The sequence below is a fragment of the Ranitomeya imitator genome, chromosome 6 (assembly GCF_032444005.1).
Source record: "Ranitomeya imitator isolate aRanImi1 chromosome 6, aRanImi1.pri, whole genome shotgun sequence".
Classification (NCBI taxonomy): Eukaryota; Metazoa; Chordata; class Amphibia; order Anura; family Dendrobatidae; genus Ranitomeya; species Ranitomeya imitator.
In genome coordinates this window covers 425,023,630-425,046,041 of record NC_091287.1, presented here as the reverse complement: position 1 = coordinate 425,046,041, position 22,412 = coordinate 425,023,630, and the positions used below count along the sequence as shown (strand labels likewise).

The 22,412-nt window shown below is 39.7% G+C and overlaps 1 protein-coding gene across 3 annotated transcripts in view; it reads left to right on the top strand.

Moving 5' to 3' along the window:
- The window catches only part of ST18 (ST18 C2H2C-type zinc finger transcription factor), a 524,976-nt gene that overhangs the window by 342,733 nt on the left and 159,831 nt on the right, over window positions 1-22,412 (top strand). For all 3 annotated transcript variants that reach the window (XM_069731333.1, XM_069731332.1, XM_069731331.1), the window contains exon 12: window positions 17,219-17,464. In XM_069731333.1, coding sequence (XP_069587434.1) covers window positions 17,219-17,464 — 246 coding nt within the window. The remainder of the gene's footprint in view (window positions 1-17,218; window positions 17,465-22,412) is intronic.

The window sequence follows — 22,412 nt, the reverse complement described above, 5'->3', positions numbered from 1 at the left end:
CAGTAAAGGGTGTCAGTTTCCTAATAATTAAAAAATAACTATAAAAGAGGCAGTAATACAAATCTTTTGTTCACACACTGCAGAAACTGCTACATTTAACATCAGCATATTTCTGAGTAAGAATAAAGCTTTTACCTTTACTGTCTATGTCGAATCATTAGATAGTTCTAATTTGACTACATTTTTTGCAAAGTCCTTTAATTTCAGGTATGTTTGCATTTTTAAAATGCCTTAAATGGCCGATATAATTTCAACAAACTTTGGATAAAACAATAGTTCAGAAGAAAATATGCAATGAATCTTGTCAAAATAATTTGCTTCCCTCTCCATCTATGAGCCATTTTACTCCCCTTGTCTTCTGATTACATTATTCAGTCTTAAAAAATTATAAAATCCATCTTGCTTAAAGGGAAGGTGCCATCAAAAACATTTTTTTACAGCGAATGAAAAAATTTAAAGAATGTTTAAATTTTCTTAAAAAATATTATCATTTGTTTATAATTTAGTAAAATATCAAAAATAATTTTAAAAGGTTTGGCATTTCCACTTTTAAACACTAGGGGGAGCAGCTAATGAAATTTGACAAAAACCTAGTGTACAACTAGCTCACATTACAGCACTGTAGTAAATATGGGCGGAGTCTGCTGACGTGTGTGATGTCACTCCTCTCCTCCCCTCACGGGTGTTTGCTAAGGGATAAGAGAGGATGATATTCAGGAACCCAGTGAGAAGCCATTTTGTGGGTGACTGCAAAGTTATACTGACAGGGTGACAGTAGCACAGAGTAATTCAGGAGAGCAGTGTGCTGGTCTATGGGGGGGCCTCCTGTTCGGTGCACGGAGCAGCCAGAAATTGTACATAGAGCGCTGTCTTTTATACACATGGATGGACCGACTGCTTGTCTGCTCCACAGAAATCCAGGAAACATTTCTGCGGATTGATGGCCTGGTCTGATGCAGACATTGCATGCAAAGACCCCATTCACCTCCTCAGATCCTGTCTTCTCCATCCTGTCCTGGCAATGTGTGAAAGCGAGGCGACAGGCGCAGTCCAGGGTGACGCTGGCCTGAAATGTAGCCATATAGTAACAATAAAAATGAGACCCCTCCCTTCAGCTGCCTCACCAGCCTTCCCCTGACTACACCTAACTGGAGGTCATGCTGCCCCCTCTATTACCCCAGACCCGTGTGCAGGTGCTCAGCCAGAACCACCATAGAATGGGTCCGCTTTCTGAAGATAATACTGCCATAGTGTTCTCACATAATATCGCCATACAGATCACACATACTATCCTATCATTCTCACATAATACCATCATATAGATCGCAAATAACGACGCCATAGCATTCTCACATAATACCGCCATATACTTCACACATAATACTGCCATATACTTCACACATAATACTGCCATATGCTTCTCACATAACGAAGCCATATAGATCTCACATAATACCACCAGTGTTCTCACATAATACTGCCATATAGATCACACATAATACCGCCATATAGATCACACATAACGGGGGGAGAGGAGTGCATAGGAGAGGATTAGATACACAGCTCAGCAGTCAGTATCACACAGGACAGTATTAGATACACAGCTCAGTCAGAATCATACAGGATAGGATTAGATACACGGCTCAGCAGTCAGTATCACAAAGGATAGCATTAGATACACAGCTCAGCAGTCAATATCACACAGGGGAGGATTAGATACACATCTCAGCACAGTATCACACAGGGTAGGATTAGATACATGGCCCAGCAGACAGTATCACACAGGAGAGGATTAGATACACAGGTCAGTCAGTATCACACAGGATAGGATTAGATGCATGGCTCAGCAGACAGTATCACACAGGAGAGGATTAGATACAGTCAGCACAGTAACACGCATGGGAGGAAATACACTGCTCAGAGTCAGCATCACACAGGATAGGATTAGATTGCCTCTCCACCCCCACTGATACTTACTTCACTGCTCCGCTCCTAAGTCCTTTCTTCTTCCCATCCTTGGTGTCCTCCTTCTCCTCCTCCTATAACCGCAGGGCTCCTGCCATTATACTGGGAAACTGGAGCTCACACATGCACTGGGAGCTCCAGAAAGATGGCGCCGATCTCCTGCCTCTGTTGTGGTGTGGATAGCTCAGGGGGCGTGGCCAGATCACAGCAGGGAGCAGCTCAATGTAAAGTATAGGGTCGGACGCCGACCGCAGTCTCCTATGCCCAGGGCTGCTGTATTTGCAGAGTGTAAGTGTCGTGCAGCTACACTTACACTCCTGCAAAGCAAAATGGCGGCGCCCAGTGGCTGTAAAAAAAAAAATAATAAAAAAAAGTTAAAGTTAAAAAAATGTAAATTTGTATTAAAAATAATTGCTTATATAAACAATTATTTTTAATACAAAAAATAAAATTTGGCACCTTCCCTTTAAGACAAGACAAATTGATAATTTACTGAGGAATCAGAATACAGCAGTCTATTGAAGTATAAGGAAAGCAGATGGGGGAGGTGGCCCATGCAGAGGTGAGAAGCAGAGAGGCATAGACCCTTGCACCTGTGGTCAGGTGTTATAGCTCACCCAGTGCTCAATTCACATTGCTCAGTACTGCTGCATGATGCCCCCCATTCTGTAACTGCTACTTCTAAACATGCTGCTGAGAGATAGGAGAATAGAAATGCCTCACGTCTGCGTACATGGTGTATAGGAAACATCATAGCAGCTAATCTCTATCCAATATCTTAAAGAAAACAAATTAGAGACAGAATCTACAGAGAGAAAGACGGGTGAAAATGAAGGATATCTCTCATGTAATAGTCACAAACAACTTATCTGAGCAGACATCTCAAAGGGAATCTGTCAGCAGGTTTTTGCTATGTATTCTGAAGATGGTTGAAGATAGGGTCTTGAACATAGATCTCCACAATGTGTCACTTATTAGGCTGTGTGCTGTTTCATTACTTGCAAAGAAGGTTTTATCACCAGGACATTATCCATATCTGGACTGGTGCTGTGTGAGCAATCATCTGACCACGCCCCCTCCTCTGATAAGCTGCTCACTGTCAATAGACAATGTACACAGAGAGCTGTGATGTGGACAGTTGCAGCTTTTGAGCTCTGCTTCATCTACACACTATGATTGTGTCACAAATGCTGCATCCAGTAAACTAAGTGATTTATCTCTGGAATCAAGGTCCCTTTTCCTATATTATGCTGCTCTCAGATGAAGTGGCAAAAACCTAGTGATAGATTTGCTTTAAGTGACAGATACACTTTAAAGTTGGTACCTTATTACCTGCATCTTGCTTTGGCCATAGGTATCTAAACCTAAAGTGATGGATGTGAATATGTAGGACAATGGCAGGTGGCCTAATGAAAGTTCATGTGAGCTTGCAAACGCTAGCTGTGTAGATACAAGTTATGCATGGTGTCTATCAGATACTTTCATGTCGCCTCTGCTTATACTGTATATAACAAGAATATGATTTTCTGGCTTTGAAAGCCTCATTATAGACTCCAAAATTAACAAAAGATGTGCTAATATACCATTTCCAATGTTACATTTTTCTGGAATTGGATAAATTCACAAAGTTCAGATCATTATATATTTGTTTTCTCAATGAGTACATACAATGAAAAAAGAGAGCACATTATTATTATTATTATTATTATTCATTTTTAAAGCGCCACTTATTCCATGGCGCTTTACAGTTGAAAAAGGGGCAAATATAGACAAATACAACTAAACATGAGCAAAAAACAAGGCACACAGGTACATAAGGAGGGAGGACCCTGCCCGCGAGGGCTCACAGTGTACATGAGATGGGTGAGAATACAATAGGAGAGGGTGGAGCTGGTTGTGCAGTGGTTCAGTAGACTGAGGATCACTGCAGGCTGTAGGCTTGTCGGAAGAGGTGAGTCTTCAGGTTCTTTTTGAAAGTTTCCGTGGTAGGCGAGAGTCTGATGTGTTGGGGCAGAGAGTTCCAGAGTATGGGGGAAGCACGGGAGAAGTCTTGGATGCGGTTATGGGAAGAAGAGATGAGAGGGGAATAGAGAAGGAGATCTTGAGAGGATCGGAGGTTGCGTGTAGGTAAGTACCGGGAGACCATGTCAGAGATGTATGGAGGAGACAGGTTGTGGATGGCTTTGTATGTCATAGTTAGGGTTTTGAACTGGAGCCTCATCAATCTGTTAAACATTCATCCCCCTTTAAGATCTACCCCTGGCATATATAACATAGAGCCAGATAATGTCGCCGATTTGGAGTTCTTTCTCCCATTCATTTTGCACTTGGGTGGAGATCCTCTGGGAAAGGGGATTCCCTAACACACAGGCAATCCCCATATGTGTTGAGGCTGTCTAAGGCAAGGTTCACATTGCGTTAGTGGGTATACGCTAACTGAATCTGTTACATGGCGTAATTGGTGCAATTAACGCTATATAATGGATCCGTTAGCGCACCCATTGACCGCAATGTAACTAATGCATCGCTAACGTATGCCTTTTTTTGGCATGCGTCAGCGATGTCCCGTTACTTTCGGACGGACCTTGAACGCTGCTTGCAGCTAGCGCTATGCGCTTAACGGATTGCCCTAACGCAATGTGAACCTAGCCTAACACCTGAGCATGCTTGGATAAGACATTCTACAAGCACATTCACTCATCACTAGTGTTGAGCATTCCGATACCGCAAGTATCGGGTATCGGCCGATACTTGCGGTATCGGAATTCCGATACCGAGATCCGATATTTTTGTGGTATCGGGTATCGGTATCGGAGGTGTAAAATAAAGAATTAAAATAAAAAATATTGTTATATTCACCTCTCCGGCGGCCCCTGGAACATCACCGCGAGTCACCGGCGTCCGGCAGGCTTCTTTGTTCAAAATGAGCGCCTTTAGGACCTGCGGAATGACGTCGCGGCTTCTGATTGGTCGCGTGCAGCCCATGTGACCGCCACGCGACCAATCAGAAGACGCGACGTCATTCCTCAGATAAATTCCTAGAATGAGCGCCTTAAGGACCTGTGGAATGACGTCGCGGCTTCTGATTGGTCGCGTGGCGGTCACATGGGCGGCACGCGACCAATCAGAAGCCGCGACGTCATTCCGCAGGTCCTAAAGGCGCTCATTTTGAACAAAGAAGCCTACCGGACGCCGGTTCCTCGCGGTGATGTTCCAGGGGCCGCCGGAGAGGTGAATATAACAATATTTTTTATTTTAATTCTTTATTTTACACCTCACTATGGATCCCAGGGCCTGAAGGAGAGTTTCCTCTCCTTCAGACCCTGGGATCCATCAGGATACCTTCCGATACTTGATGTCCCATTGACTTGTATTGGTATCGGATATCGGTATCGGCGATATCCGATACTTTTCGGGTATCGGCCGATACTATCCGATACCGATACTTTCAAGTATCGGACGGTATCGCTCAACACTACTCATCACTAGTTTTTATGCAAAGGAAACTAATGCATGTAATCTCAAGATGAATTAGAAGAAAGTAGAAAAATTGTAGAGGCCAAGAGGCAGAAATCAGACACAAAATGTTGTTGATTGCAAAACAAATCCATAATATCAACAATAGGAAATCCGCTCAATATGGAGGAAACCCAGCAGGAAGACATCTAGTCCTTATTTTCAGTTGTTAAGTACTCAGTGTGCCCCGAGTTAAGCAGATCTATTATTTGGAGTAAAGGAATATTGCTCATTTGCTGCCTTAAAAGTATTTTTTTCAGTGGGAGAGTTTTTGTAACATAAAAGGATTTTAGCCTGGTTGCATGGCTTTTTATCCAAGCCATCTGTTGTGGAGGTCTGGATTTTTAGGTGAATTTTATGATTATTATGATCTTTTCTATTTGGAACAAAGCAATTATTTACTAAAAGTTACATTTTATGATAATTAAATACAATGTGTTTATCATTGCATAATAGTTGTTTTAATATGCAATCAAAGAGAATCAGATACAAAAATAATTGTAATGTCACCAGAAACTCTGGAAGCTAAAACTGTAATATACAAAAATATAAACCGCGAAAAGCAATGTATCATTGTAGAAAATGCATTTTAGAATTTCAGTTTTTATCCGTTGAATCTAATAAGATCATATTATATAAGTAGGCGTCTTACATGCAAATGTTTTATTCTAAAACCTAAAATATTTACAGTGGGGCAAAAAAGTATTTAGTCAGTCAGCAATAGTGCAAGTTCCACCACTTAAAAAGATGAGAGGCGTCTGTAATTTACATCATAGGTAGACCTCAACTATGGGAGACAAACTGAGAAAAAAAAATCCAGAAAATCACATTGTCTGTTTTATTAACATTTTATTTGCATATTATGGTGGAAAATAAGTATTTGGTCAGAAACAAAATTTCATCTCAATACTTTGTAATATATCCTTTGTTGGCAATGACAGAGGTCAAACGTTTTCTGTAAGTCTTCACAAGGTTGCCACACACTGTTGTTGGTATGTTGGCCCATTCCTCCATGCAGATCTCCTCTAGAGCAGTGATGTTTTTGGCTTTTCGCTTGGCAACACGGACTTTCAACTCCCTCCAAAGGTTTTCTATAGGGTTGAGATCTGGAGACTGGCTAGGCCACTCCAGGACCTTGAAATGCTTCTTACGAAGCCACTCCTTCGTTGCCCTGGAGGTGTGCTTTGGATCATTGTCATGTTGAAAGACCCAGCCACGTTTCATCTTCAATGCCCTTGCTGATGGAAGGAGGTTTGCACTCAAAATCTCACGATACATGGCCCCATTCATTCTTTCATGTACCCGGATCAGTCGTCCTGGCCCCTTTGCAGAGAAACAGCCCCAAAGCATGATGTTTCCACCACCATGCTTTACAGTAGGTATGGTGTTTGATGGATGCAACTCAGTATTCTTTTTCCTCCAAACACGACAAGTTGTGTTTCTACCAAACAGTTCCAGTTTGGTTTCATCAGACCATAGGACATTCTCCCAAAACTCCTCTGGATCATCCAAATGCTCTCTAGCAAACTTCAGACGGGCCCGGACATGTACTGGCTTAAGCAGTGGGACACGTCTGGCACTGCAGGATCTGAGTCCATGGTGGCGTAGTGTGTTACTTATGGTAGGCCTTGTTACATTGGTCCCAGCTCTCTGCAGTTCATTCACTAGGTCCCCCCGCGTGGTTCTGGGATTTTTGCTCACAATTCTTGTGATCATTCTGACCCCACGGGGTGGGATTTTGCGTGGAGCCCCAGATCGAGGGAGATTATCAGTGGTCTTGTATGTCTTCCATTTTCTAATTATTGCTCCCACTGTTGATTTCTTCACTCCAAGCTGGTTGGCTATTGCAGATTCAGTCTTCCCAGCCTGGTGCAGGGCTACAATTTTGTTTCTGGTGTCCTTTGACAGCTCTTTGGTCTTCACCATAGTGGAGTTTGGAGTCAGACTGTTTGAGGGTGTGCACAGGTGTCTTTTTATACTGATAACAAGTTTAAACAGGTGCCATTGCTACAGGTAATGAGTGGAGGAAAGAGGAGACTCTTAAAGAAGAAGTTACAGGTCTGTGGAAGCCAGAAATCTTGATTGTTTGTTTCTGACCAAATACTTATTTTCCACCATAATATGCAAATAAAATGTTAAAAAAACAGACAATGTGATTTTCTGGATTTTTTTTTCTCAGTTTGTCTCCCATAGTTGAGGTCTACCTATGATGTAAATTACAGACACCTCTCATCTTTTTAAGTGGTGGAACTTGCACTATTGCTGACTGACTAAATACTTTTTTGCCCCACTGTATTTTTATTATCTTATTCATAAAATACTACAAGTAATAACAATGATAATTAGCATCATGGCTTACATTCCTAATCGGGCCATGACAAGTATATTAGTTCTATTTCCAAAAAATCCTGATGAATCCTATTAGTTTATAACAGGGTCCTTCAGGTTTGCAAGTCACAGGTATAAGACTCCCACTGAATATGTTATTCTTGCTTTCAAAAATATTGGTCTGTCAATGGAACAGAAAACTGTCAGTGTGATCAATGATGGCGGTCTATAGTCATGTGACACAAGATCATAATCATAATAAAAATAATGCAATAATAATAATAATAATAAGTCTGATGTAAATGCTTCCACATCACAGCTAATTATAGTAAATGTGGTTACATAATGACCCACAAGTTGCCATGACTAATACCCAACATTTGGAAAAAATCCAGAACTAATTTTGCATGAGCAAATTCAATATAATACAGAGAGCAACAATTAGGATCTTAGGAACCTGTCACCCCCAAAATCGAAGGTGAGCTAAGCCCACCAGCATCAGGGGCTTATCTACAGCATTCTGGAATGCTGTAGATAAGCCCCCGATGTATCCTAAAAGATGAGAAAAAGAGGTTAGATTATACTCACCTAGGTGGGCGGTCCGATCCGAAGGGCGTTGCGGTCCGGTCCAGCACCTCCCATCTTCTTACAATGACGTCCTCTTCTTGTCTTCCTGCCGCGGCTCTGGCGCAGGTGTACTTTATATGCCCTGTTGAGGGCAGAGCAAAGTACTGCAGTGTGCAGGGGCCGGGAAATGTCAGAGAGGTCCGGCGCCTGGGCACTGCAGTACTTTGCTCTGCCCTCAACAGGACAGACAAAGTACGCCGGAGCCGGTCCGCAGCGTGAAGAGAAAAAGAGGACGTCATCTGATGAAGATAGGAGGTGACGGAAAGGACCGCGACACCCATCGGGCCGGACCGGGACCGGGACGGCCCCTGGGTGAGTATAATCTAACCTCTTTTTCTCATCTTTTAGGATACATCTGGGGCTTATCTACAGCATTACAGAATACAGTGTATAAGCCCCTGATGCTGGTGGGCTTAGCTCACCATCAATTTTGTGGTGACAGGTTCCCTTTAAAGAGAATGTGTGTTCAGAAAATGATATGTTTTTTAAATAAAAATTTTTTGTTAAAAGGAACCTGTCAGCAGGATGGTACTGAGTAACCAAGAGACCTAGGTGCCATTTTGAGAATTTTTTTTTCAGAATAAATGTATATGACTAAATAAAACAATTTAATACATATTATAGATCATGCTGCAGCGCAGGCACCAACCTGCTGAATGTGATTTTTTTTCAATACATAATAATAATCAGCATGTAAAGCTATCAGTTTGAATACCTAATCAGAGCACCACATGAAGACCTCCCACCGGCCGCCCCAGGGCACGAGCATATCATTAGCTCAAAACTGAAAATAAAGATTAAAGAACAACCACAAGATGGATTTTATCAACAGGTATAATTTTAATCAGTATAATGGCGCCAACCTGGCACTCTCTGTAGGTTACTCAGCACAATCCCGCTGACAGGTTCCCTTTTAAATGCTGGCACAGTTTCTTTTCCACATTACAATCTCTATAAAAGTGAACCTGTCACCAGAAAAAATGCTATTAACTCTCAGATATGGGGTTTATCTGCACAGTCACGAACCTGCCCAGCTGCCACACTTACCTGAAAGCTGTGGGGAGAAAATTCACTTTGTTCCCCCAGGCAGCATTTTGGTTTCTGTCACAGGGTGGGCACCAGCACGGGTTCCATCACTGCTCTGACTATTCAGATCAGTGGCTATAACAACATCCATGACCCTGACTGACACGCACTCTGCATTAGGTCTGGCTGTTGGTCAGGACTGCGGTTACTGAACCCACGCCGGTGCCACCCCGGTGACTGCAAGCGGAACCCCTCAAGGAGAAACAAACTTTTTTCCCCGCATTGTTACGGTAAGTGCGGGTGCCGGGCAGGTTAATAACACTTGTAACCTGCAGATTAACCCTATATCTGCAGGTTAATAGTGTTTTTTCTGGTGACAGGTTCTCTTTAAAATATAAATCAATTTCCACATTGGCCATTGGGGCTAGTCTTGACTCATTCTTACTGTTTTTGAGGAAATTCCCTTGTACATACATTAACAGCAGTTAACTGACTGATGCATTTAATGAGCGTGTGTGAAAGTCATTATAAAGGGAAGATGGGCAGAAGGATCCATGACACTATCTTTTACGATGCCACTTTCAGTTGTGTATAGAGGTACCATCTATCATTGTAGTCCTCCCTAGTGTGAACATTTCAAGAGTTCTATTTTTCTCCATGTAGTATAGTATAATAGTGTAGTAAAATTAGGGGCTTTTTTTCATACATTCCCTTTGACTTAATTTGGTCACTGGTAGTGATGAGCTAGTAAACTCATTGCTCGGGTTTTCCCAAGCATGCTAGGGTGGTCTCCAAGTATTTGTGAGTGCTCGGAGATTTAATTTTTGTCGACACAGCTGCATGATTTATGGCTGATAGCCAGCCTGAGTACATGTGGGGGTTGCCTGGTAGCTATGGAATCCCCACATGTATTCATGCTGTCTAGCAGCCACAAATCATGCAGCTGCTTCAACAAAACCTAAATCTCCGAGCACTCACAAATACTCAGAGATCATCCGAGCGTGCTCGGGAAAACCCAAGCAACAAGTACACTTTCTCATCACTAGTCACTGGTCATCATGTAGCCCTAGCCTAAACTATGCAAACAAGTTTACAGGCAAACAGCATCTGACAAGAATGCGTCACATATAACATTATGCTATTTCCTATTCTGAAAAGGTATCAAAATATAGTATACTATTACCTAAGATTAATCATTATAGCGCCTACAACAAAGCAATATGGATGACATACTAGTAGTGATGAGCATGTTTGCTTGTTATTTCGGTTTTCCGAGCATGCTGAGGTGTTCTCCGAGTAATTTGGGCGTGCTCGTAGATTATGTTTGTGTCGCCGCAGCTGCATGATTTGCGGCTGTTAGACAGCCTGAATACATGCAGGGATTGTCTGTTTGTTAGGAAATTCACACATGTATTCAGGCTGTCTAGCAGCTGCAAATCATGCAGCTGCGGGGACACAAACATAATCTACGAGCACGCCCAAGATACTCGGAGAACACCTGAGCATACTCGGAAAATCCAAATAATGAGCAAACTCGCTGATCACTACATACTAGGTACCCTCAAATTATTACTTACTTTTCAATTATGTCAATTTTATATTTTTTATGAGCTGAAGATATTTGCTTTTTGATATATTTGTTGTCCATTCAATATTCCGCTGACTTCAGTATAAAGAAAAGCAAAACTCTTTACAGTAAATATTTTTTACTTTTCATTGAAGTCAATGGAATATGGGTTGGACAACAGGCACAAAAAATATAAAAAGTCGTCAAATATCTTCTTGATCAGACGGATCAGAACCCGTCATAGATTCTCTATGCAATTTCAAGTTACACCAAATTGTAAATATGTTGCAGATTTCTCATTATTTGCACAACCATATTTAGCTGAAATGTTTTAGCTTATGCAGCATTACCAAGTTTGCAATCGTTGAATTACCAGCTTTCACTTGTTCTAATGCCATCTCAGATATGTAACTTGTGGCCATTTGGTACAGATGTAGTTAATACCTTGCATTTCTGTAACTAAGAGTTATTAATACTAATGTAAAATGCATTTGATATTATACAGATGGCACAAGATGTTGTTACTAAGTTATTATCTCAGATAAGCTGCACTGTTAAATTCAGGACTTAGTAATATGGCATCAGATTAAAATATTTCAGCGAAATGGGCAGCAAGATAAAGTTAAAGTACCTTAATATTAACCTGTTTAAATATTTTATTTACTTACTACTGCAATAGCCCAGTATGTTTCTATTTATGGAGTAAATGCCGTACTGTTAGACTGCTACTCTGGTATTTTCTATTATTGTATTATTTTATACTGAAAATAATGCAAGTATATATGCAAAATATTGTAATCAAGATTATGGGTATATCTCTCGATACTGTTATCTTTTCGTTAATTTATTTTTTAGCATTTTTGTCATTGACATTGAATGCAAAATTATTTCTTTATGGCATGTAAAAACCTTAAGTAAGATTCATATATACAGCTCTGCAAAATGTTCAGTTTGTCTGATATTTCTCTTTATAGATATATTTTTGAGTAAAATGTAAATTGTTCATTTATTCTATAAACTACTGACGTCTCCGAATTTCCAAGCAATAAAAAAAAAAAGAAAAATGGTCAACATTAAAAAACCCAATGCTTTCAGACCTCAAATAATGCAAAGAAAACAAGTTCAAAATCATTTAGAAACAACAATACTAATGTTTTAACTCAGGTAGTGTTCAGAAGTCAATATTTTGTGGAATAACCATGATTGTTAATCACAGCTTTCATGCGTCTTGGCATGCTTGCCACCTGTCTTTCACTCTGCTTTTGGTGCAAAAATCTAAGCAGTTCTTCTTTGTTTGATGGCTTGTGACTATCCATCATCCTCTTGATTACATTCCTGAAGTTTTCAGTGGGGTTCAGGTTTGATGATTGGGCTGCCCATGACAGGGTTTTCATGTGGCGACCATGTAGGTCTATTATAAACCAAACCGTGTGATGTGTTATTTATTATCTTTATTAGACATTATTGCTCCCAAAATCCACATGGTGATCCAAGTGTCACTTCATGTGGCAATAACTTCGGAATGTTTCAACATATCCCAGTGATTTTGTGATTGTTTTTTTGTGACACATTGTATATTAATGGGAAATTGAGGTTGATTTGTTTTGCATTTAACTATAAATATATTAGAAATTTGACAATAATATAAAAAGAGTAGTAATCCATCATACCACATACAATAGTTAATAAATAATATTTCTCTTCTGTCTGCTTTACAGCAGCACATCTGTAAAATGTTCTTTTACTTTGTTAGGATGTTAGAAGGTTTAAATTGTGGCAGCAAATTTTTATTTTTTCAAGGAAATTTACAAAACTTATTTTTTTTAGGGCCTATTAAAGTGACTTTGGGGACTTATATATTGGAAAAACCCCACAAGTTATATCATTTAAACCTCAACATGTTCAAAACTTCTGTCAGGTACTTTATAAACCCTTTAGGTGCTTTTCAGAAATTAATGCAAAGTGGCATGACAGGAGTGAAAAATGTTATCTTTGCCACCTAAAGGTCGGTAACTTCTGAAGAGGCTGTGAATTGCATGGAAACTATCGGGATCACAGTCATGATCTCAGGATGCCAATGGGGTTAAAGAGGGACCCCCACACTTTGCTAATCATGTACAGTTGAGTTGAGTGTTGGCACTGGCAATGCCTGTTTGACCCCTTAGATGCTGCTGTCAATAGTGACTACACATCTACAGTTGAAACTAGAAGTTTACCTACACTATATAAAAGACACATATGCATGTTTTGCTCAATATCTGGCATGAAATGAAAGTAAACCTTTCCCGTTTTGGATCAATTAGGATTAGCATAATTATTAATATTTGCCAAATGCCAGAAAAATGAGAAAGAGAGAATGTTTTAAGGCATTTTTATTACTTACTGCAAAGTCAAAAGTTTACATCCATTTCATTAGTTTTTGGTACCATTGCCCAAAAACTGAATGACTTGGGTCAAACGTTTCAGATATCCTTCCACAATAGTTGGCCGGAATTTGTGCCCATTCTTCCTGACAATACTGTTGTAACTGATCCAAGTTTGTAGGTCGCCTTGCTCGCACCGGCAATTTTAGCTTTGTCCATAAATTTTCAATAGGATTGAGATCAGGGCTTTATGATGGCCACTCCAAAACATTGACTTTGTTATCCTTAAGCCACTTTGCTACCATTTTGGCAGTATGCTTTGTGTTTTGTGTCATTTGGAAGACCCATTTCCACTCAAGCTTTAATTTCCTGCTGATGTCCTGAGATGTTGCGTCAAAATTGCCACATAATCTTCTTTTCTCATGATGCCATCTATTTTGCAAAGTGCATCAGTCCCTCTGGCAACAAATCAAATCCACAACATTATGCTGCCACACCCGTGTTTCACAGTTGGAATGGTGTTCTTAGGCTTCCAAGCTTCTCCCTTTTTCCTCCAAAAATGTAACGATGGTCATTATACCCAAAAAGTTCAATTTTAGTTTCATCAGACCACAGTACTTGTCTCCAAAAATTAATGTCAGTGTTCCTGTGTGCATTTGCAAACATTAATCTGGCTTTTTTATGTTTCTTCTGGAGTAATGGCATCTTCCTGGCAGAGTGGCCTTTCAGCCCACGTTGATACAGTACTGGTCTTACTGTGGATAGTGACACAATCTTACCAGCTTCCACCATCATCTTCACAAGGTCTTTTGAGTTTGTCCTTGGGTTGATATGCACATGTCGGACCAAAGCATGTTCATCTCGGAGACACAGAACCCATCTACTTCCTGAGCGGTATGATGGTTGGACATTCCCATCTTGTTTTTACTTATGTATAATTTTTTGTACAGATGAACGAGGCACCTTCCAGATATCTTGAAATTATACCCAAAGATGAGCCAGACTTCTGCAAGTACGCAATTCTCTTCTTGATATGTTGGCTGATTTCTTTAGACTTTCCCATGATGCTAGCTACACAGCAGTGTGTTTTAGGTGTGCATTAAAATACATACACAGGCATGCCTCTAATTAACTCAGATGTTACCAGTAGCATCCAAACACATGACATCATCATATGAGCTGTTCAGAATTGTTTAAATGTTTAGTAATCTTAGTGTATGCAAACTTTTTACTTTGCAGTTAGTAATAAAAATGCCTTAAAACATTCTCTCTCACTCTCTCATTATTCTGGCATTTGGGAAATATTAATAATTAAAATAATCCTAATTGACCTAAAATGGGAAAGGTTTATTCTGATTTCATGACAGATATTGAGAAAAACATGCATATGTGTCTTTTTATAGAGTGTATGTAAACTTCTAGTTTCAACTGTAGATGTTGTAGTCACTATTGACAGTATCATCTAAGGAGTCAAACAGGCATTGCCAGAGCCAACACTGAACGTGACTGATGCAGCACGATGTCAGCTATAGTGTACAGGTGACAGCTGCTACATTTTCACCCATCGGGGGACGCTATTGTCTTATATTTCACGTCAGTAAAAAGATATATTGATGATCACTGATGGTTATCATGGGATAAAATACAGCAGTATTATACCAGTATGAAAATGCATTTTTGATCCAATCTGGTTGCTTGAAACCACTAGCAAACAATTCTCTAAGCAATATGGATGTAAAGGGGTGACCATTATGTCTACTCAACAAGGCAACCAGATGGTATGAGTCAAAGCACCTGTTTGTAATACAAGACAAAATAGGATAAAAGAAAAAAGGGAGATTATGGCTGGATGTGCTTTCTTTAGCGTTTCTTTAGATTTGAGTTGAAAACTAACCCAAATATCGTCAAGTAGTTATGGCCATAAATATAAGTAATCCTGGATATTCTGACCCCTAGAGCAGAAATACAGTGAGCTTGCTTGACCACTGCTCCATTGAAATGGAAAACTCAAGATAGGCAACAAGTGTTAATCTCAGACTAACCCTTATACATCATTTCATCTTAAATTGGATATAGCCCATGCTTCTCTGTTTACAGACCAAAATATAACATGCCATCTTTAATACCTTCCTGTTGGAGCCAATCTTTGTTTTTGCTCTTTTGCTGTTGCTCGCCTTCTTCGAAAAGCCATGACTTTTTTACTTTTTTGACAACATAGCCGTATGAGAACTTGCTTTTTTGCACAAGTTGTATTATTGATTGAAACCTTTCACCCTACAATGAAATGAACTGAAAAACAGGAACAAAGATCAAAAATGGATTAACTTTTACGATGTTCACTGTGGAAATGACCAGGGATCATTATTATGCTAATAAGTACGATTACAAAAATAGCAAACATATAGTTTTGAAAAAAAAAGGAAATGTATTGCGAGGTCTTGTTTTTCTTGCGTGGAGAGAAGTAGTTTTTTTATACACATTATTTTGATAACTTTTTATGGCATGTGTTCCACGGTGGCATTGACAGAAAAACATCAGTAATGGTATTTTTTTTACTGTTTGGGTAAATAATTTAATATTTTGGCAAATCAGACTTTTACAGATGCGACAATACTAAATACAGTATGTTTCTTTTTCATTTTTACTTTCGCAATGGGAAAAAAGTGGGAAATTTAAATTTTATATATATTTACATTTTTTTCTATTTTTTATTAATTACTTTAATATTGCAGTCAATGGTAGAATTAAAGATCTCCTGTGAAGCTCAGCCACAGTCTGAATTTCATAGTAATATCAAGATGCCAATACAATGCCTTTTTCTAAGGCACATGGCTGTTATGATAACCAATCGGCATCTTGAGTGGGAGATATCTATAATAGGAACCGATAGGTCTTCCACTAAATCCAATTCAGCAGATGGACAACCAACCAGGAGTTTTCACATTTCCAAGAGAGACATATACCCCAGATATGAGCCATTTAAACAAAGGAGGGGTGAATTGGTCCAAAAATAGTCTAATGAGTTTTGAATAAAAATTTAGTACTAAATGATCTAAAATTATTAATACAAAGGTATTTAAAATATACTAAGGTATCTAGAATTACTGTATTAGGCTACATTCACATTTGCGCTGCGTCGGGCGCAACCACGGCGACGCATGCGTCATGCGCCCCTATATTTAACATGGGGGCGCATGGACATGCGTTGTCTTGCGTTTTGTGACGTATGCGTCATTTTTGGCGCAAGCGTCAGGGCATAGAGGACGCTGCATGTTGCATTTTATTTGCATCCAAAATCAAGCAAAAAATGGATGCATGCATCACAAAACCATGCGTTTCTGCATGCGTTTTGCATGCGTTATGCGTTGCGTCGCTGACGCAACGCCCAACAACGCAAATGTGAACATAGCCTTAATTCATGCAGTAAATTCTACATTTCTCCAAAATTCATTGTACAACTAATGTATATTAAAAGTAATGATTTGTTTGAGAATTTTACAAAACCAGGCTCGTATTTCTTTTTACTTTCTCACAATCGTCAAGCAGCTTTTTTTCTTTATTTAAATTTCTGGTTAAATTCTGGAAGAGTCTTATTTAAATTCTGCAATAAGCAGGAAAACATGGTGAGCATTATGAGGTTACACAGAACTCTGGCAAAGAATTACACATTAACTGATGTGATGTAAATCAAAAGCTGCTTTCTAAATCAGATATTAGTTAAATAAAAGCTTGCATTTACTTTTATCCCTTAAAAGCACCACATGGCCACACGATGAAAGCCGCAAACTGTTCATCAATTTATAATATATCTTTATCATTTCCCCAGGCTACAGAGATTGAAGTAGATGAAAATGGAACTTTGGACCTCAGTATGAAGAAGAACCGACTCCACGAAAACGCTGGTACATTAGGCTCTTCCAATCCCATCCTATCAACTCCATCAACTTCTCCTTTTAAAACTAGTAGCCTCTTGGTCAATGCTGCCTTTTACAAAGCCCTTTGTGAAAAAGAGGGATGGGATGCCCCAATCAACTACAGCAAGGTGAATGGGAAAAATGGAGAAGACAGAGAGGTACGGTATCTACATGTTTGTCATACGATAACATATTACAGAACGTGACTCATATATCAGCTCATTTTAAAGCAACCTTATCATAAGTGAATAAAAATAACCCTTTACCGAGTAAATAACCTTCATGTAGCAACTGTCCTATATTCAGTGCCAGCAATGTGTAGTCCAGGAAACCCTCCTCCTCAGTATTGTGGAGTAACCATGCCAAGAGATCTGTGCAGAACATAGTGAATGCAACATAATATTTCATCACAGGGCGATGATATCATCTCATGCAATGGTCAGCACAGCCTGATAGTTTCATCCATGCGTATCATTTCTTAGGGGTATGCAGAAGTCATGTTTTATTTTTGGTACAATATAATGCAGCTGCAGTCATGGACAAATCTTTAGCACCATTATTTGTACAGCAAAATAAATATTTTATTAAAGTGACATTTTCAGTAGGATCAACTCTTTTAAGCTATCTGTATGGGCATATCGGTCATGGGAAGCTAAATAAAAGGATTCCTTCATATCTGCGACATGTAATGGCCGCTCTCTGCTCTCCTGATCTCACTGCAGAGCTGTGTGTGGTTATAGCTGACACATCTGCAGGCTCCTCTCAGCTTCAGCTTCCATCTTGCAGGCAGACAGGATTGTAATATTGTTGCAATATAGCAGCGCTGAGAGAGCTGCAGCAGCTAACTTGTTTGTAAGAAGACAAAGTTCAGTTCTACTGTTCTGTGTTAGTTACAGGTCTCACTCTGGTAACTCCCCCTTTCAGTTATAATAATAAACTCTGGAGGCAGATTCTCTTCCAGATCAGTGTCCAACCTATTGTCCTGAATGACTCATATACATATAAAAAAGTGGATTTCTCTAGAATATGACATCGAATGAAGGTATCATTTTATTCAGTTTCCTATGACCTACTTGCTCGTATAGTCAACTCACGAGGGATGATTTTTAGCTTTTTTTTACAATGCCCACTAACATAGTTAATATATCTATTCATATACACCAGTATAAAGTACGTTTTTGGTTAAAGCTTGTTACCCTGGGGGTACATTTCAGCTGACTCGTTTTCAAGGATATAAAACCCCTATCCACTATGAGATCCCAGTTGAAACAGAACTGATAAAGGAATTAGTTTGACCCTGAAACGCATAGTCTGTCAATTGCAAGAAAGATTTAAAATCACTCCAAGACTGCATCAGCAACGCATTAGCAACATCCGCGACTACTCCCCTTGACATTTTCTATGTGCATAAGAAGCTGATACCCTTCCTCTGCAGGATTGGGAACAGCAGCTGTGTCTTTCATGCATTTTATGCCTTGGCAGGAGTTATGCCCTCTCACAACAGATAAAGGTGAGCATGCTATATCCAAAAAACTGCTTTGTGTTGTTTTTACATTATCACCCTATGAGCGCTGGCCCTCATTGGGTTTCTCCAATATGTGAAGGTAGTGATGTTTTACAAACCCATTGACTTTAAATTTTGATCCCTGACTCGGATCTAAAACAATAACTTCTACAGACATTTTTGTGGACAAACAGTTTAGAAAAAAAACACGGACATGTGAACAGCTCCATAAGAATAAGTTCCTTCATGAAAAACATATAGAATAAGAATGCGAAAAATGGATGTCTGAATGAGTCCTTATAGGAAGCTACACTATATATAAAACCATTCAGATAACATACAACTACTAGTTATATCTAAAATACAAGCAAAGGAAAAATGGTAACTGTAGTGTAATTCACTTTCATTTAGAAATAGAATAATTAATTAAAAATACACTATACTCTTCAATTCAATGGAAAATCCACTTTTCCACATATGATTCTTTTTAAAGCATTTTTCACTTCTTTGAGGCAGATTGCTCTTGGAATCCACTTGAAGCTTCACAGGTTCAAGTTAAAAGGCTGCAAAACCCTCTTCAAAACCTCTCTAAAAAATGCTTCGGGGAAAAGGAAAACCTCCGAAAATACAACTAAAATGGAGCTTTTCATAGAGTGGATTCCTTTTGAGAATCTAGTCAGATTTTCTCAACCTCCATAAAACTTTATGGACAACTAACCTAAAAATGTGCTTTTCTACAAGTGTTTTATAATGTTTTTTTTTAATAAATGATGGTTTTCATGCTTTTTTTTAGTATTGACAATCATATGCGAAAAGTCATGGTAAAAACACTCTATCCATAGCATACTGAATTTGGAATAAAATACCAGGGATCAAGCAAAAAATCTAGTGGAAAAACTGTAGTGTATTTCATATTGTTCTGTTGACTCAGAGACAATCCCTTAATGAAATGCTTTTAGCAGCAAAAAAAGTGGCAACAAAAAAGTCACAACAAATTAGTTAAAAATCATCGTGTTTGAACACACTGTATCGAAGAACATACCCACCTCCATACCCACCTCCAGCCAGCTTTACTCCAAAATTGAGCAATTGTTCCACATAGAAGAATTAGCTGCAAGAGTGAATCATACCACTGATAAGTTCTATAACACTTGGAATTCATGGATCCAATTCGGGACCCAAAATACTTTTTACTTTGCAATAGCATAATAAACCATTCAATCCTCAAGGTGTCATCCTAATCTACCCCCCCACCTCCTCCCCCCTATCTTACCTCTATCTCTCTCTGTTCCCCCCTATACCTTCACATCTCTCGAAATCTATAAAGTTACTTCCGTATCAACAATTTTGAACGAGTTGTTAGACTCATTTTCTTTAAAAGTATATGGACTTATTAGTGTCAGTTGGCCTAAGTTTATATAGCTAACTTGTTTGTCACATGTTCTTTTGCACTTTGATATGCTCATTCATAGTTCTTGATGTTCTACTTGTCTGTAATTATTAAAACTTCAATAAAAAGAAAATTGAAAGAAAGAACACACTGTGTCTGATATGCAATATCAGAGCTATTCTAATAGTTTAGAACTCTAAGTGACACAATCTTGTAGAGCCAGAAGCAGTGGCATAACGTGAAGCTTGTGGTCCCCAATACAAAAGCTCCAACAGGGCACCCAATTATCACAGGTTTGTAATAATAATAGGCATTTTTATATAAACCAAAGGGATCTTTTAGGCCCTGTACATTATATCCAAGGTGCAATCGCAACCCCTGCAGCCATTATAGTTACGTCTTTGGGCAGAAGTGAGCATAAAAAAAAACAAATATTCTTAAAGAAAATCTGTCATCACAGAATGCCTTTTTAAACTAAGACCTGTCGCTCTCTTCACCATAATAGGGCCAGTAATTTAGATACACTTTTCCACCTGCTTGTTTTCCCTCAAACGCTATCCCCCTCTTCTTTGTGAATTTTTTAGAGCCAAAAAAGGTGATGATAGATGGAAAACAAGTAGGTGGGAAGCAGTGATAAGCGCAAGTGCTCGTTTGCCTAGTTTGCCTAGGGTGTGCAGGGAGTATCGCGTATGCTTGAGGGACATGTTCGTGCCCCTGCCGCAGCATATTTCATGGCTGTTAGACAGCTAGAAAATATGAGGGAATTGCCTGTGTTTGCCAGGTAATCCCCACGTTTTGTGGCTGTCTAACAGCCGCAAAACATATGGAAACGGGGACTCGAACATGTCACTTGAGCACCCGCAAAACTCCATGCATACTAGAACACCCTAGGCAAGCTCGAATAACAAGTACTTGCACTCATCACCAGTGGGAAGGTGTATAGAAATGATTGGACTCACCATGAAGCACCGAGAGCCTGTACTTGGTTTGAACAGTCATTCTGTGCTGACAGACTCAGTTTACCCTGTGATTTTCTAGTTGTTCTGAAACTACAAACAGCAGCAATATCTGAAAAGCTAAAATTGCCGCTTCAGCTATAGAAGAACAGCTGAAGAGCAAAGAGCTGGGAACCCATGAGATAAGCAATGACATGCTGCAGACTTCAAAATCTACCCTGCAGGCCAGTTTAGGACCGAAAACTTTCTCCAACATGTACAGTAGAATACCACCTAGACAGTACTGTATTATGCTGCAGATTTTACACAAACAAATTTACTTATTGAAGCAGATTTGATCCGAAATCCGATCTGAAATCTGAAACTGGTAGTATATGGCCAACCAGTGCGGGTATGGTATAACATAAATGGAGTTTTTGCCACGTATAGACAACTGCACTGTCTCGCCATACGCACATATTGGATGAGTGCTATCTGATGTTTTATCGGATAGCACTCAGACCAATGTTATTCTATTAGTCAGTGCAGATCAGCATTTTTTTCTCATGCCGATTGGTGTGTGTAAAAACATCAGACTACACTTGGAAGACATTCGAGTGCAACAACATTTCTGTTGCCTCCGGCAATGGAGAAGATGGAGAAATTAAGTTTCTGTCCTCCTCCTTCTCCACACCTCTCATCACACTAAGTTAACACTCTGATCAAACGAGTTTGGTCTAAGGGTACCGTCTCACAGTGGCACTTTTGTCGCTACGACGGTACGATCCGTGACGTTCCAGCGATATCCATACGATATCGCTGTGTCTGACACGCAGCAGCGATCAGGGACCCTGCTGAGAATCGTACATCGTAGCAGATCGTTTGGAACATTCTTTCGTCGCTGGATCTCCCGCTGTCATCGCTGGATCGGTGTGTGTGACACCGATCCAGCGATGCGTTCGCTTGTAACCAGGGTAAACATCGGGTTACTAAGCGCAGGGCTGCGCTTAGTAACCCGATGTTTATCCTGGTTACCATCGTAAATGTAAAAAAAAAACAAACACTACATACTTACATTCCGGTGTCCGTCAGGTACCTTGCCGTCTGCTTTCCTGCACTGACTGACTGCCGGTCGTAAAGTGAAAGCAGAGCACAGCGGTGACGTCAGTTAGTGCGGGAAGCAGACGGCAAGGGACAGACACCGGAATGTAAGTATGTAGTGTTTGTTTGTTTTTACGCTGGTAACCAGGGTAAACATCGGGTTACTAAGCGCGGCC